General features: G+C 51.2%; 2 protein-coding genes and 1 non-coding gene across 3 annotated transcripts in view; 1 reads left to right on the top strand and 2 right to left on the bottom strand.

Annotated features, from left to right (window-relative positions):
• The window catches only part of LOC120381435 (zinc finger protein 850-like), a gene marked incomplete at its 5' end in the record, with an annotated part of 117,533 nt that extends 110,630 nt beyond the window's left edge, over window positions 1–6,903 (bottom strand). The window contains 2 exons of the mRNA XM_039499632.1: window positions 4,521–4,532; window positions 6,708–6,903. Coding sequence (XP_039355566.1) covers window positions 4,521–4,532; window positions 6,708–6,903 — 208 coding nt within the window. The remainder of the gene's footprint in view (window positions 1–4,520; window positions 4,533–6,707) is intronic.
• The window catches only part of LOC120381416 (zinc finger protein 271-like), a 1,091,725-nt gene that overhangs the window by 432,201 nt on the left and 641,644 nt on the right, over window positions 1–17,880 (top strand). The gene's annotated exons all lie outside the window — the stretch shown is intronic.
• On the bottom strand, window positions 1,164–1,236 carry TRNAF-AAA. The gene has a single exon. It is a non-coding gene; the product is annotated as a tRNA-Phe (tRNA).

Genomic DNA, 17,880 nt, shown 5'->3' with positions numbered 1-17,880 from the left:
CTACTTTGGGGGCAAACACATTCCAGAAAAGCATCTAGTCCTCATGAAATTACATCAGGAGATGGAGAATCAGCCACTTTCCCTGGTAGCATGTTCCTGTAGTGAATCATCCTCGCTGTTGAATATTTGTGCCTTAGTTGTAATATGAATTTGTCTCTTTTCACCTTCCAGCCGTTGGGTCTTGTTATTCCTTTCTCTGCTATTTTAAAAAGTCCTTTAATATCCAATCTTTTCTCTCCATTAAGGCACTTCAGCACTTCAATGAAGTCACCTTTCAAGCTTCTTTTGATCAGCTAAACAGGTTGAGCTCTTTCAATAGCTCACTAGAAGGCATTTTTCTCCAGCCCTCAGAACATTTGGTGGCTCTTTGCTGCCCCAAACTCTAATTTCACAACATCTTTTTCAAATGAGGACACCAAAACTGGAGGCAGTATTCCAGTATCAGTCTCACTGATGCCGTGTCACCTCCTGTGACGTTATTGACATAATCTGTAACTTTATAGATCACCGTTGCGACCACTGTTCTATATTTGCAGCCAATATTGTATAAAGGCTGTTGTGTAAGGGGTCTATGGAGAGGTTCTGATTGGCTGATAATGATGCTATCTCTATATGTGTATCATTTTTGTAGTTGACATTATGAATATTGGTTCTATGCTGCCCGTATTTCAAACTTGTGCTCTGCTTCTGGGGAACATCCCAGACAAGTTGGTGTCAGTTCTGCCTAGCCGGCTTAATGCAGGTTAGGCAAATGTGAGAACGACTACACTACAGAAACTCCATTACAGTGCACTGCCCTGCCCTGCCCTCAAATTCCCTGCATTTTGGTGGTGCTCACCCTGGCACACACTGATGGGCGAACCTGGAGAAACTGGCAGCAGCTCTCTGATGGGTCAGCTGGAAGAACAGAGGACTGGAGCCAGGGATCAGGAAGTCGTCCTTACATCACCTTTGTGACTCTAGCTTGAAGGGGAGCTTCTTTTTCTTCCCCTTGCTGAGAAGCAGCAAGAGAAGAAAGAAAGGTCTGGTGAGTCAACTGGGTGCAGAAGCCAATGCTGCCTTTTCCTGCAGTGAAGCCCAAAATGAGGGACTTGCATTGAGTAGAGGTAGTGCTGTGCTTCCAGGAAAGAGCCCACTGCTGCATGAAGAGGGATGAAACAGTCTGCTGAAGCCTGGGATTGAACCAGGGACCTTTAGATCTTTAGTCTAACGCTCTCCCAACTGAGCTACTTCAGCACTTGCAGGGGCCCTTTTTGGGCTGCTGCTTCTCACCTTGAAGTTTATTCTCCATAAACCATCTCTCCAGTCAACAATGGCCAATGCAAGATGGACATTGCTTGCTATTTTAGCCCTTGGAAACGTCATCAACTAGTATCTGGATCTCTCAACTGCTGTGCTTCAGTTCATGGGGGAAAGGCTAGAGAAGTGACCTTTGAACAAAGGGCCTGGGGTTAATATCCTAATGCTGTCTGTCTCCAACTGTAACACTATTTAATACCGGCCCACCCTGTGCTGGTGAGGGCTCCATTTCTAGATGTTAGTACATTTCAGTTACTGTCAAAATTAAAAGTTTCTATATGCTTAAAATAAATGATTTTTTCATTTGCTTATATACGGCATGAATAAATACAGATTTACACATCCTAGCATGAACATTTATTGTCTTATATGATAGAGAAAATCATGCATCCAGATTGTGCATCAAAATAATGAAATGAGCTACAAATGCAATAAAAATAAGGTATTCAATGGTTTAACATATGGAGCGGGGCTGGAGGGTTCCGAAGACACGTCTTGCCTGGGATGCTACTTGGTCTAGGGGAGGCCCTGTCAGGGAAAGCAGGAGTTAGTCTCACACGCCTATTTCCAGGCTGTAATCTGTGGGCGCCCTGCTCTGGGGGAGGGATCGCGGCAGCCCAGACTCAGGGCTGGAACAGGCCCCGGATTGAGGGGGTGGCTGCAGGGTTTGCAGCGCTCTGATGTCTCAGACAATGCGTCTCTCCCAAAGCCTCAGATCTGCGTCCCCAGAAGGCTCCTGCGCTGCCTCCGCTCCTTTCACAGTCTATAGCAAGGAGCAGCAGCAAGGGTCAGGGATGAGCCATGGGCACAAAGTGGGGGGCAGAGGCTTCAGGAGGAAACCCAGCCCCCAGAACAGAGGGGGATAGGAGGCTTTTTCTCTCTCCTTAGCCATGGGCTATAGCTCCAAGAGCTCTGTGAAATGCCTCCCCGCCCACAGCCTGGGGAAGGGGAAGGAGCCCCAGGTTCTAGCTCGATTTGGAGGAGGATCACTGGACCCTAGAACCACTCACTGCCCTTTCCCAGAGAAACCTGTGATGCCCAGAACGGGGCTGAGATAAATGCTGACAGGAGCCAGGAATTGCTCCCCTGGAATAGCAGCAGGACTGGGCAGCTGGAAATCTCCCCAAAGGAGCTGAAGCCTTGGTGGGTCAGACATAGATGCCCCAGGTACTGCATGGTGGGCTTAGGTTTGTTTCTGGACAAGAGCAGTGAGAGTTTTATTGCCTCAACATTTCAGTAGAAAAATTCAGACCCAAAGTGTGTGTGGTGGGGAGGCCGATAGCGGTTTCTTTGGGTTTGATTTAGTTTGTTTTCTCATTCTCATTGTAAAAGCCCTGGATCATTTTGATGGGAACAATGTTTGTGGAAGGCCAAGGACAAGTAAGAAAAGTTAAAAATCTGCGTTGGAGTGAAGGGGGTCTCTGTGGGCCAGGGCAGGGGTGGAGATTTTCATGGGGAGGGGTTAGGGGATAAACGAGAGGCTTTTGTGGGAACACAGGGGGATGTTTTGCAGTTTAACCTCCCCACTTTCCTGTGCTGCTGCCCAGCTCTGACCCCACTGACACCCCTTTGACGAAGTGGGAATTTTCTGGATGTTTTGTTTGCATCTTGTGTGTACCTCAGTTTCCCCTATTTGTTGCACGATTATCTAGGTTAAAGGTCCAAAATGTGGGGTGCCCCCTGCCAGGGGGAATGGAGTAACATTCAGGGGGATGCAGCTGGGCCCAGGCCAGCCCCCATGGGGATGGGGAGGGGGAGCCACCCAGCTCCACTCTTGGCTCCAGCCCCAGCTCTGGCCCCTGCCTCAGCCCCCTTACCCCTGTCTGTGTCCCTTCCCCCTTAGCTGCGGCCCCACTCCCAGCCACGACCCGGGGGGAGCATGGACAGGGGTGGGGGGCATGACCCTGAAGTGTTTTGGGACCACGGATCTCGGTGGTGGGACAAGGGGGTTAAATCTTGGCAGAGACCCCCAAAGGGCAGGTGTGGCTGCTGTCGAGCTGCCTGGGCCCAGACAATGGCCACAAATTCTGTCTCCTAGCAACCGATGGCCAGGCGCACCTGCTGCAAGAGGCCAGCTGGCTGGGAGGAGTCGGAGAACAAAGAACGAGCTGGAGGCCAGGTGAGCAGGTTGCCAGGGAAACAGGACAAAGGACAGACGAGGGGCAAAGGGCCTGGCTGAGTTGGGCTGTTGGGAGCAAGGAGTCTGCTGGGTTGGGGACTTGAGGGGAGAGCCCAGGCTCTGAGTTCGGGGTCTCCCCAAGATGGACGTTGCTGAATCTTCCTGCTTCCTGTGCGAACACAGAACTTTCCCAGGCTGGATCCCAGACCCCTAACAAACCTTCTGTTGTACAGCGCTGGCTGAGAGTCACTGGGGACTGTGGAAGTTGGGGGTGCAGGACTCCCCTTCGGGGGGGGGGGGGCGTGAGGCTTTCCGAGGTGTCCGATTCAGGTGGACTCACTGCAGGAAGCTCCTGGTGTGGACCAGGGGGGCTGAAAGGTCCAAGGTCAGTCCCAGGAGGGGCTGAAGCCAAGGAGGCTTCCCCCAGTGAGAGCGTCCCCTGGGGGAGTCACACTGAGGAGGCTCCTGCCTGGGTTTGACTCAGAGCTGTTCCAGAGCACGGAGCCTGTGTGCCCGTCACAGCCCCCCAGCATGTGACCTACAGGCTCCACTCTGGCAAAGCTCCCTGTAAATCAGAGACAAACTCCCCCCTTCTCCCAGTTAATCTCCCCTGCAGAGAACCCAGAGCAGCTCCTGCCTCGCTGGGTCTCCTGCCAGCCACAGCTGGCCAAGGAGCTGCCCGAGCCATTCCCCTGGGTCCCTGTGCAGGGGCAGTGTCAGTTCCGACCTCACGAGTACAGTGGTGACTTTCCCTGCCTGTCATGGGGGGGACAAGGGCTTGATTCCCTGAGGAGGAAGCTGGGATTGTGACACCCGTGTATGTCTGCACTGCAATTAAACCCCACAGCTGGCCCAGGCCGGCTGACTCGGGCTTGCCAGGCTCGGGATCCAGGGGCTGGAGCCCGACCACTGGGACCCTCCCCACTCGCTAGGTTGAGTGGCCGATATACTGAAGATGAGTTTGTAAGTGGGGAATGTGCACTGGGTGCTGCCACTGGAGAGACACTTCCCAGCAGGAGCACCACCCAGTGAATGTGATCTACTCTAAAAACATGTGATGACAGAAAGTCAGCCTGGGGCTCTGGATTTATCATCTCGCAACGACTCGATTCAACTTGCTCATAAAAAAAGTTGGTTTTTTATTGCGACCCTGAAAATTGCCTCCGGTGTGAAAGTCAGAGCTGGATTGTTTCAAGCTCATGCACCCTTATCACTATTGAAGGAGTAAAGGAACGTGCAATCCAATGAAGCCTTAACATGTCATTTGATCCTCAAGCCTTGTCCCTGTGGCAGGATCTCAAGGACAGACAGAAATGTTACCCGGTGTCAGGAGGAGAGAGGAAAGCACTTCCCCTCGTGTATTTCCCCAGGCTGTTGTGCAAGGCAGCAGAGGCGCTTTACGGCATTTTCTGTCACTGATTTTCTTCATGTTGGTGTGGGAGGAAAGACTTAGACCTGCCCACTTTGTGACCCTGTGAATGTGAAGTGAGCAGATGATGAGTTAACAGTGATGCTGTTGCACAGGGTTTGATTGGAATTAGAAAACAAAAAGCCCTTAAAGTGGAACTCTTGGGTGAATAGAATGAGCTGATTTATAGTCAGCCTTGAAAGGCAATAGACTGTTACATTGCGCAGAACAGCCTGGTTTGGTTGGTTGGTTGTTGTCCCTGGTAAATTGCAGAGGGTTCAGAGAAGAGCCACAGGAATGATTAAAGGCTTGAGCAGGGAGAGGAGTTTAAAAACAAACTGAACGTTTCCTGCTCCTGCCAGCTGTGACTGCTGAGGACATTTTCCTTCTCTACTCCAGGGTCTCTCTTCTGCCAGATTCTCAGCAAGTCAGGCCCCCTGCAGACTATGGCAGAGCAGTTTGGTATTAAGTTGCAGGACTCACAATGTAAGAGTGCAGCTGCTGTAGCACCTTGACTGACCATGGGCTAAATCCTGCAGCCCTGGCAGCCCAGGATAACCTCCCACTGGTGGTGATGGGAATTTAGCCTTTGTAACGATCTGCTGGTACCTGAGGTCTCAGATGTGAATTAAACTGGGGGCAGACCCAGCTCTATCCAAACAAGTGAAGGATGTAAGTGAAAGAGCAAAGCTGGCCCTGGGGAGCTGCTGCAGTCCCGTAACCACAGCTGGGAGGGAACAGAGGGAAAACACCTGGAGCAGTACTGAGAAAAGGAAGTTTGTCAGTGAGATCAGTAGCAATAAATGTGAACTGAAGGAGTGCTTTCTCCTCTGTGCCGACAGGTTTGAATTGTGTTACTGTACTATGAGATAAAGCTTTACAATATCCTGCTCTAATTTCAGGATGGGTCTGTAACCATAATTAGTCTCTGTAGAAGTGGGACTTTCAAAATTCCCAAGGAATTTAAGGGGTGGGGTTCACGGTTGGTCACCTGAGGGAGTGCAGTAGAATTCAAACCAAAGACCAGAGAGGTGAGAACAGGGATTTTGGGACACCTCCCGGAGGCCAATCACAGCACTGTAATCGACCAGGGTGTCTACACTGGCACCACGGGGCTGTAGTCCCGGTGCAGAAAGCTGTACGCCTCTCGTTGGGAATCCCTCTGATTTACTGTTTTTACAGAGGGTGAAATGACAATTTTTCCTATCCTTGCCCTGTTCCTGCTCTTTGTATTAGTTCAATATATTTTAAGTGAGAAAAATGGTAGAAAAAAAAATCTGCTCTCCAACACAACTTGAAGCAACATCAGAGCAACTGGGAATGAAACAATTTATTTCCAAAAGGGGAACTCGATGACTAACAATGGCTTTGAAATGGGGGAACAGTATAACCATGATGCTCAGGGTTTGTTTAGACTAGGAAAAGTGATGGAATTTAGGTCAGTTGAAGGGGAAAGCTAATGCCAACCACTGCACCTGGGCATCTGTTCTACAACTATAATTGTCTTTTTACATCAAGATCACTAACTTGAGCAGACAACGCCATGTACAGCCCTAGTGGATGTAAGGCACAGATACTTTTTGCCTCACTGTACCTTGTTGGGATCAAACCTCCAGGAGCTGATGAACATTCCTGGCTCAAAAGGAAAGGAGTTGATAGAAAAGATCACACTGACCCCAAAGAAGGGTGAGCTGCAAAAGGCAGAAGCAGGTAACTCGTCTGGTGGAGCTGAGAGACCATGGTGAAGATGGTGCAAAAATCACTATGTGGGAATTAGGAAATGTGATTTTTTTTTTAATTTTGCCCAGCCCTAGTCAAGGGATTTGTTACAGTTCTCTCTCATGTGGATTTTCTGATGTCTGATAAGGTCTGAGTTCTGACTGAAGCTTTTCCTGCACTCAGAGCACGTGTAGGGCGTCTCCCCTGTGTGGATTCTCCTGTGTGTGCTCAGGACAGAGCTCTGATTGAAGCTTTTCCCACACTCAGAGCATGTGTAGGGCATCTCCCTTGTGTGGATTCTCTGATGTCTGATAAGGACTGAGCGCCGACTGAAGCTTTTCCCGCACTCAGAGCACGTGTAGGGCGTCTCCCCTGTGTGGATTCTCTGATGTCTGATAAGGGCAGAGCTCCAATTGAAGCTTTTCCCACACTCAGGGCACATGTGGCGTGTCTCTTCCAAGTTAATTCTGTCACTTGTTATAAGGTCTGAGTGGCTACTAAAGTTTTCCTTTGGCCTCTGCTGAGTCTCACATGCTTTTGTTTTTTCTGCGAGTGGACAACTCCCAGAAACATTCCCTTTGGATCTTCCTGATAAAGTTCCATGTGGTTCTCCTTGCTCAGCATCTTCCTGCTGGGGTTTCTCCTCCTCATTCTGACTCACCATCCCATCACCTGATGGGAGACAGAGAGAATCCAGACACAGGTCACTCCCTTTGCCGGAAAGAAAGAAAATCTCAGAGAGAGGAATGGTAAAAGGGATGAACAATCCAAAATAAGTGTGGGAGAGATCAAACCTATCAGGTGCTGATTTTCCCCAAACCCTTCCACAGAAGAGAGAGGAAGGGATCAGTTTTGGTCTGCATCTCACGAGAACACTCGGGGGAAAGTGAGACTGGGGAGGCACCTGCTGCCAGTTGTCAGTCAGAATAGGAGGGAAGCCATGAGTGACATCTGCCATAATGATTCCACACCTGCAGGGAACAATCCTGAACTTGGAGAGCTCACAGGGTCTTTGTAGGGCATCCCAAATGTTTCCTGCATTCCCACACAGTTTTTGAGTTGGTTTAACCAAGTCCTCACCTGTGCAGGCAGCTCTTGGGAGCACTTCTTTCTCAGAGCCATGGACGTCTGGGACCCACGGCTCTTCCCCTCGTTCCAGCTGCGAGATCACATCAGGTTTGGAATTTGGAAACCCTACTGCAGGTAAAGAAAACGAGGGAGGTCAGTGGAATTTGTGGGATACTTGGCACAAAGAATAGTCCATGGTTTTACCCCCGGCTCATTTTTAAGCAGTAACATCCCATGGCCAGCTTCCTTGGCTCAAAGTGGCAGGAGAGTTATTATGATTATAAATCATATGCATTACCTTAGTGCCTAAGGACCAACTAACAGTGGGTCCCCATTGTGCTAGGCACAGTACAAACAGAGAACAGTAGCTGGGCCATGCCCTGAAGAATTTACAATCTGAATAGACAAGACAGACACAGAATGGGGGAAGGGACAGAACCCACTGTTAGAATAGAGATATTCAGGCCTGCCTGTAAAGTCTATAGTTTAAGAACTTAGGGGTATTTTTATCACTTAGCTACTTACAGGAGTATGAAAACAAAGAATCAAAATCACTGTCTGTATTTGTAAGGGCCTTCTCTTACTGTGACCGTCTGAGGCCTTGTTCTTAGGCTAAGGCCTTTGACTAAGCAGCAGGGGCAGCCATAAGCTGGGAAGTGAAGGGTCACACCCTCACATCCCAAACAAGTCACACTGAAATAAGGTGCTACTGGGCTGTTAGGAGGATGATCCTGTCCTGATAGTGCCCATCACCACCAGATAAAGAAACAGATCTTAAGATGGTTAAAGAAAACTTAGTTTGACAGCAGCCTGTCTGGCAAGAAATCCCTTATCAATGGTTGTGGTTGTGAAACCCTCATTTCTGTATTGTTCTATCTTTATGGCCACCACTTTTACAATGTTAATCAGTCTGGTTGTCTAACTGGTTTTGTCTGCTGTACAATTAATTTTGCTAGGTGTAAGTTAATTAGGGTAGTGGGATACAATTGGTTAGAGAATTATGTTTCAATGTGTTAGGACTGATTAGTTAAATTTCAGTACAATGATTGGTTAAGCAACGGTATAGCTGCGCATATTACTATATAAACTGAGTCAAACAGGAGGGGGAACAGGAACAGGGAACAGGGACACAGGCAAGGCTCTGCGGTGTCAGAGCGGGTAAGGGGGATACGGGGTAAACGCTCTGCGGTGTTGGAGCGGGTAAGGGGGACACGGGGTAAATGCTCTGCGGTGTCAGAGCGGGTAATGGGGACATGGGGAAAATGCTCTGCGGTGTCAGAACTGGTAATGGGGACATGGGGAAAATGCTCTGCGGTGTCAGAGCGGGTAAGGGGGACACGGGGTAAACGCTTTGCAGCATCAAAGCTGGGAACAGAGCACTGGGAAACAGACTAAGAGATAAGCCCGACTGGTGTGAAGGGCTTCGGAATATGGTTGCTTGGAAACTAACCCCAATAAACATGGCATTGTCTGTGCTTCGGACTTCTGGTCTGTTGCTGCTTCCTGTCTGCGTGACAAGACCCAGGGAAGTGGAAGGGTGAAGGGAAAACCCTGTAACAAAACTGACATGGCCTGATAACCAAGAGGTGAGCCTTAGAGGATGGTTTTAATACACACTGGAACTGATCAGGGATTCCCATGAGGACTGATGAGGGGGTGATGGTAAACATGCATTTAGATCCTTTTCTTGTCTGATATATTTTCCCCATAAGGCTGAACCTCTGGCACTGTCATGGATCCATAGGATCTCTGCAATGCCCTGGCTTTTAAACCGTCCTTGGGAAGTGCCCCTTGAGTGCACTAGACCCCCAAGGGCTCCCACTCTTCCACAAGGACAGGCCATGTAGCTTCAACACCTGAGACTGAGCCTCTGGCTTCAACACTCCTACTTCAACCTGTGAGCTCTGCCAGCAGGTCCAGCTGAACGACACTCCTGTTCAGTGACTGTTCCTCAGTCAATGCACAGAGCAAGTTTTTGCTGTGACACTCGGCAGACTTTAAAACATAGCAGGGGTTATTAGTCAACTGAAACGCAGCATTGGAAAGTCCTTAGATTAGCACAGGGAAGCGAAGAAGACAATACAGTCCACACTGGCCAATGCCCTTGAGCCAGGCTGCTATAGAAAATGCTTTGCTTTCCTTTTCCTGTGCCTGTCCATTAGTCTTCACTCCAGTAGAGCTCCCTGCGTCTGCGAGTCCAGTTCTTCCTGCTCCCAAAAAAGGACGGTTACTCACCATTGTAACTGTTGTTCTTCGAGATGTGTTGATCATATCCATTCCAGTTAGGTGTGCGCGCACCGCGTGCACGCTAGTCAGAAGATTTTTACCCTAGCAACACTCGGTGGGTCGGCTGGGCGCCCCCTGGAGTGGCGCCGCTATAGCGCCGGATATATACCCCTGCCGACCCATCCGCTCCTCAGTTCCTTCTTGCCGGCTACTCCGACAGTGGGGAAGGAGGGCGGGTGTGGAATGGATATGAGCAACACATTTTGAAGAACAACATTTACAACGGTGAGTAAGCGTCTTTTCTTCTTCGAGTGATTGCTCATATCCATTCCAGTTAGATGATTCCCAAGCCTTACCTAGGCGGTGGGGTCGGAGTGAGACGTCGCAGAATGCAAAACTGCTGAGCCAAAGGCTGCATCGTCTCTGGATTGTTGGACCAATGCATAGTGTGAGGCAAAGGTGTGAATCGATGACCAGGTAGCCGCCCTACATATTTCCTGGATGGGGACATGAGCCAGGAAGGTGGTAGAAGAGGCCTGCGCCCGTGTAGAATGGGCGGTGAGATGTCCAGCGGGAACGTGAGCCAGTTCGTAGCACGTTCTGATGCAGGATGTTACCCAAGATGAGATCCGTTGGGAAGAGACCGGCATGCCCTTCATGCGGTCTGCCACTGCTACAAAGAGCTGAGGTGAACGCCGGAAGGGTTTTGTTCTCTCTATATAAAAGGCGAGAGCCCTACGGACATCCAAAGTATGTAGTTGTTATTCCCTGCGCGATGAGTGCGGCTTTGGGGAAAAAACTGGGAGGAAGATGTCTTGATTGACATGAAAAGCAGACACCACCTTAGGGAGGAAAGAGGGGTGTGGCCGCAGGTGTACCTTGTCCTTATGGAAGACGTATAAGGGGGATCAGCCGTCAAGGCACGAAGCTCCGAGACTCGCCTCGCCGAGGTGATAGCGCCGAGGTGATAGCGACCTTTCTTCCAGGAAAGGTACAGCAGGGAACATGTGGCCATAGGCTTGAAGGGGGCCCCCATAAGCTTGGTCAACACCAGGTTTAGATCACAGGTGGGGGCTGGGTGATGGACTTGGGGGTACAACCGTTCCAGTCCCTTAAGGAACCTGGAAACCATGGGGTGAGAGAAAATTGAACAGTCACTTTCACCTGGGTGGAAGGCGGAAATAGCTGCCAGATTAACCTTTATAGAAGAGACCGCCAGGCCCTGCTCTTTGAGAGACCAGAGACAATCCAGGATAGTAGGGATGGAAACCTGTCCTGGGACCAAGTTACTCTGATCACACCAGTGCGAGAAATGCTTCGACTTGGCGAGATAAGTCGTCCTGGTGGAAGACTTCCTACTTCCCAAGAGGACCTGTTGTACCGAAGCAGAGCAGCAGAGCTCGGATTGGTTCCACCACGCAGGAGCCATGCAGTGAGATGAAGGGACTGCAGGTCTGGGTGGTGAAGCCTGCCGAAGTCCTGTGTTATGAGGTCCGGCCACAGTGGCAGGGGAATCAGATCCGCCACTGAGAGGTCGAACAACAGGGTGTACCAGTGCTGCCTCGGCCATGCTGGAGCAATGAGGATCAGATTGGCTCTGTCCCTGCGGAGTTTGAGCAGGACTCTGTGAACGAAGGGAAACGGCGGAAAGGCATAAAATAGGTGCCTTGTCCACGGGAGGAGGAATGCATCTGAGAGGGAGCCTGGGGAGCGTCCTTGGTAGGAGCAGAACACCTGGCATTTCCTGTTCTCTCGGGAGGCAAAGAGGTCTATGCAGGTAAAGCCCCACCTCCGGAAAACGGAATGGATGATGTCAGGACGGATCGACCATTCGTGAGACAGGAAGGATCTGCTGAGGCGATCTGCCAGAGTGTTCTGGACTCCTGGGAGAAAAGACGCTACCAAATCGATTGAGTGGGCTATGCAAAAGTTCCACAGGTGAGTGGCTTCTTGGCAAAGTAGGGAGTAGCACGCCCCGCCCTGCTTGTTTATGTAATACATGGTCGTCGTGTTGTCTGTGAACACAGATACACAGTGGCCTTGGAGATGGACCCGAAACACCTGGCATGCTAGACGGACTGCCCTCAGCTCCTGCACATTGATATGCAGGGTCAGCTCCTGGGGCAACCAGAGGCCTTGAGTGTGAAGGTTCCCGAGGTGGGCACCCCAACCCAGAGATGATGGGTCTGTGGTTAGTGCCACCGAGGGTTGAGGAGGGTGGAACGGCATCCCTGCGCAAACTACAGTGAGGTCCAGCCACCAAGTGAGGGAGTCGAGAACCGTCCTGGGGATAGTGATCACCGAATCTATATTGTCTCTGTGTGGACGGTATAGAGAAGCAAGCCAGGTTTGGAAGCACCGAAGTCGCAGTCTCACGTACTTGGTCACAAAGGTGCAGGACGCCATGTGACCTAATAGACCGAGGCAGGTGCGCACCGACGTTGTCGGGAAGGATTGAAAACTTCGAATGATCGAAGACATTGACTGAAAACGTGGCAGAGGAAGGCAGGCCCTGGTCAGATTGGAGTCCAGAACTGCTCCAGTAAAGTCTATTCTCTGCGTTGGAGTCAGGGTAGACTTTTCTACATTGATCATGAGGCCGAGCCTCCCAAAGAGGTCTTTGACGACACACAGGTGCTGTGATACTTGCACCTGGGAAGTCCCTCAAATGAGCCAATTGTCGAGGTACGGGTAGACGTGTATTCGACGACGGCGGAGGGAGGCAGCTACAATGGCCATACATTTGGTGAAGACTCTCGGGGCCGTAGAAAGACCGAAGGGAAGCACCGTGAACCGGAAGTGCTGTTGGTTGACCACAAAACGGAGAAACCGTCTGAGCGGCGGGTAAATGGCGATATGGAAATACACATCCTTCATATCGAGGGCGGCATACCAGTCTCCCGGATCCAGGGATGGGATGATGGTCCCCAAGGATACCATGCGGAACTTGAGCTTTATCATGAATTTGTTGAGTTCTCGCAGGTCGAGGATCGGTCGTAGACCACCCTTTGCCTTGGGGATTAAAAAGTAGCGGGAACAGAACCCCTTGCCCCTCATGTCCTCTGGCACCACTTCTATGGCTCCCAGCGTTAGGAGCGCCTGAACCTCTTGTAAGAGGAATTGCTCGTGAGAGGGGTCCCTGAAGACAGACGGGTGGGGAGGGTGGGATGGGGGTGGAGAAACAAATTGGAGGTGGTATCCTGTTTCCACCGTGCAAAGGACCCAACGGTCGGAGGTGAGCTGGGACCATGCAGGGAGGAAATGGGAGAGGCGGTTGAAGAAGGAGGGAGAAGGATCCGGCAGGGAAACTGGTGGGCCGTCCTCAAACATCCCATCAAAAGTTTTGTTTTGGCCCCGTAGGTGGTTTAGGGGGCACTTGACTTTGGTTTCCCTGAAGGCCAGACTGTCTCCACCGATTGCCCCTGCCGCGCCATCTGGTCGTATTCTGGCGTGGTCTAGGCTGGTTATAAGGGCGGTATGGTTGGGGCCAGAAGGACCTATGTTGGGTCACCGGCGTGTGCATACCCAACGAGCGCATTATGACTCGATTGTCCTTGAGGCTCTGCGCAGATCTGAGAAAAGGCCCTGGCCCTCAAAAGGTAAATCCTGAATTGTCTGCTGCAATTCTGGGGGAAGGCCTGAAGCTTGTAGCCAGGAGATGCGTCTCATCGTTACCCCGGACGCAAGCGTTCTGGCTGCTGAGTCCGCTGCATCCAGAGAGGCTTGGAGGGAAGTTCTTGCCACTTTTTTACCCTTCTCTAGTAGGGCCGTAAACTCTGCGTGGGACTCCTGGGGAAGGAGTTGTGCAAACTTCCCCACAGACACCCACGTATTAAAATTATAACGACTTAGGAGGGCCTGCTGGTTTGCCACCCTAAGTTGGAGGCCTCCAGCCGAGTAGACCTTACGGCCTAGGAGGTCCATGTGCCTAGCCTCCTTCGCCTTAGGAGCCGGTGCTTGCTGGCCATGACGCTCCTGTTCGTTCACGGATTGGACAACCAGGGGGCAGGGAGGTGGGTGGGTGTAGGACCATATATTTTCCCCTTGGCGGGGACCATATATTTTCTCTCTACTCCCCTAGCTGTAGGTGTAATAGAAGCTGGGGATTGCCAAATTGTGTCTGCATTGGCTTGAATAGTGCGGATGAATGGGAGAGCCACTCGAAGGGGCGCATCCGCCGATAATATGTCTATGACAGGGTCCTCTATTTCAGCAACCTCCTCCACTGGCAAATTCATGTTTTGTGCTACTCTCCGCAAGAGGTCTTGATGGGCCCGGAGGTCAATAGGCGGAGGACCAGAGGAGGATGTTCCTGCCACTGCCTCATCAGGAGAGGAGGAGGAGGAGAGGCCCGGTACCAACGGATCCTGAGGTGGGTCATGGACCGGCAGAGCACCATCTGCATCTGGTGGAATCTCAGGGTCTGCAGATTGAAGTGGATCCTCGTCCGTGCCCGCGGGAGGAGGATGGCTTACAGTCGCTTCAGAAACCCTGTGCTCTGAGGGGCCGGAGCGTTGAGCCACAAGTGGGGCACCTTGGGCCTCGTGATATGCCCACGGAGTCCAAAAGGCCCATTGATGAGGACCTTGCTCCTGGCTTTGTGCCTCTGGATGGTGGCACGGAATATCAGATGCCCGGTCCTGGCGGTAAGAAGCACTCCCAGCCCGAGACGATATTGATGTGTGTCTCGAAGGACACGGTGGGGCCGAGAGACCCTGGTAAGGTACTGCTGTTGCTGACGTGCGGTCATGGGGCGGTACCAGTGAGTGGTACCGGTTTTGTCGGTACCGCGAACGAAACCGGGACCTTCTACTGTGCCAGTGCCGGGAGGTCGACCGGGATCTCGAGTCCCTGTGCCGAGAGTGACTGCGGGACGCACGGTACTGAGATCGGTACCGAGAGCCGGATCGGTACCGGGAGTATCTGTCCGGTGATCGACATCTTGAACATCTCCGCGAGTACGACCAGTACCGCGATGGAGAGCGGTGCCGGGACTGCGAGCAGTGCCGGGATTGGGAACGGCGGGAGCGGGAACGTCTCCGAGACCGAGACCTGGAAAGACGTCTCTCCGGTGGACCAACAGAAGGAGGCCTTATGAGGGCCGGCTTGCCGATGGATTGGATAACCCACACCGGCGGTGCCGGGGGTTGAGGCTGCATCGACTCCATCAGCATGATGAGCTCTCTTGCCATTGAGAATGTCTCCGGCGTAGAAGGGAGAGCGAGCTCGATCACAGCGTCAGCCGGGGAGCTATGTGGCACCGGACTCAACAGCCCTTGCGGTACCAGAATCGACGGTGCCGCGCTAGGAGCAGCTGCCAACTGCGGTGCCTGTGTTGACAGTGCCGCAGCCGTTACTGGGGTCTGACGGACGGACTTTGATGCTTGCTCCTTTTGCGAGGATGGGGTCGGAGCAGTACATCGTTTCCCCATCGAGGAAAGGGAGCGGTGCCGGAGAGCCGGTGCCGGCAGATGTCAGTGCCAGGAGTCCTTCTTGGTACCAGAGCGATCCGGTGCTGAAGGTGCGCTCCTCACCGATGCGGTCTGTTGGGCGGTCGGTGCCGGCACCGTGGGACTAAAGGCCGATTCCATAAGGAGCTGCTTTAGTCGGAAGTCCCGCTCCTTCTTGGCTTGAACGACTTGCAAATTCGGCACTTGTCTGTCAAGTGGGATTCTTCTAAACACTTTAGGCAGGAGTCATGAGGATCCCCCACCGGCATCAGCTTCTAGCACGCCGAGCAGGGTTTAAATCCCGTCGCCTTGGGCATGAGCCCGCACCGGGTCGGAGGAAAGGGGGCTACTCCCCCAATCCCCCGCTTAACTATATACACTAACTATGAAAAAACGTACTAAAACTAACTATAACTACAAGAGCTTGAACTATATACACGATAAAGGGTAAATAACTCCGAGAAGCTAGGGATGTGGAGGTCAGCAAAGCCACTCTCCACAGTTCCAACGACCGTCACGGGCGGTAAGAAGGAACTGAGGGGCGGATGGGTCGGCAGGGGTATATATCCGGTGCTATAGCGGCGCCACTCCAGGGGGCACCCAGCCGACCCACCGAGTGTTGCTAGGTTAAAAATCTTCCGACGAGCGTGCACGCAGCATGTGCACGCAGCGCGTGCACACTTACTGGAATGGATATGAGCAAGCACTCGAAGAAGAACTATATTTACCCTGAGGATATAACCCCTGCTAGGGACAATAATGAACTGAGAGACCTCCCAAGGGCTTTGTTGGGCATCCCAGATGTTTCCTTCAGGCACTTACAGATTCTGAGGTGGTTTAATGTTTCCTCACCTGTGCAGGGAGATCTCAGGATCTCTCTTTCCTCTGAACCCTGGAGGTCTGGGACGCATGGCTCTTCCCCTTGTTCCAGCTGGGAGATCACATCATGCTGGAAAACTAGAAACCCTGCTCAGATGAAAGAAAACAAAGGAATTCAGTTGATTTCATAAGACTTGGTCATAAAAAAACATTCTATTAATTTAACTTCAGTGCTTAGTGTGACCTGGTGGGCCAGGGGCAGTTCTCACTGAAAATGCCAAAGTTAGGGCAGGCTGAAAAAGGGAGAGCAGATGCTCCCAAAACTGCTGGTTAACACTGAAGTTAAACTCACCGACCAGTCACCAGCTGTGCTTCTGATCCCCCACATGGGTTATCGAGAAGCTGAAAAAAGAAATCACACGGCCCCCTTTATTCCATCCCAGTTCTCTGACTCCTAATCAGCAACTAGGTCCAGCACAGTGAGAGGTTATTTAAAAACTCTGCTCACATAAACAAAGTGTTCCTCTGACCCCAAAGGGTCAGCCACATCACCAGGTCAGTATAAGTTTGGATATTACCTGAAATTCCATCCTTCCAGCCAATCCTTTAGCACTTTAAACTAAAGGTTTAAATGAAAGAAAGAAAGACGTTAAATGGGAAAGCAGTCAGATACATTCCAAAATTGATATATCAGGTTAGGTAATAATTGGAGATATACCAATCTCCTAGAACTAGAAGGGACCTTGAAAGGTCATTGAGTCCAGCCCCCTGCCTTCACAAGCAGGACCAATTTTTGCCCCAGATCCCTAAGTGGCCTCCTCAAGGATTGAACTCACAACCCTGGGTTTAGCAAGCCAATGCTCAAACCACTGAGCTATCCCTCCCCCCATTCTTAGCAGTATTGGTGAGTTGCTGGCTTGAAAGTCCATCTGGAACACATCCACAGATTGGATGGGTCATTCAGTCCTTTGTTCCAGAGTTCAGTTTCTAGAGAAGTTGCTCCAGAGGTAGGAAGGGGGATTGCAGATAAAATGGAGATGATGCAGCTGCCCTTTATATTCCTTTTGCCATGTGGCTTGTACTTCCTGTGTCCCAAACACAAGATTCACAGCATGTGGCATGGAAAAGCCTTGGAGTTCTCAGTAGACAGGCATACCCTGACATGTCTTGCTGACTCAATAGGTGTATCCCCTTGGTCCTTTCCATGGGCTCATTGTACAGCTGATGACCCTCAATGGGCCATCAAACAGGCTAGGCAGTGTTGATGTCAATATGTCTGGGGGTGTCACCCAGAAACACTGCACAAGTCTGGAAATACAGAATCATAGAATCTCAGGGTTGGAAGGGACCTCAGGAGGTCATCTAGTCCAACCCCCTGCTCAAAGCAGGACCAAACCCAACTAAATCATCCCAGCCAGGGCTTTGTCAAGCCTGACCTTAAAAACCTCTAAGGAAGGAGATTCTACCACCTCCTTAGGTAACCCATTCCAGTTCCTCACCACTCTACTAGTGAAAAAGTTTTTCCTAATGTCCAACCTAAACCTCCCCCTCTGCAACTTGAGACCATTACTCCTTGTTCTGTCATCTTCTACCACTGAGAACAGTCTAGATCCATCCTCTTTGGAACCCCTTTCAGGTAGTTGAAAGCAGCTATCAAATCCCCCCTCATTCTTCTCTTCTGCAGACTAAACAATCCCAGTTCCCTCAGCCTCTCCTCATAAGTCATGTGCTCCAGCCCCCTAATCATTTTTGTTGCCCCCCGCTGGACTCTC

Source organism: Mauremys reevesii, linkage group 14, assembly GCF_016161935.1.
Source record: "Mauremys reevesii isolate NIE-2019 linkage group 14, ASM1616193v1, whole genome shotgun sequence".
NCBI lineage: Eukaryota > Metazoa > Chordata > Testudines > Geoemydidae > Mauremys > Mauremys reevesii.
Note: the sequence above shows the minus strand (reverse complement) of the source record. Positions and strands in the feature narration are given on the sequence as shown.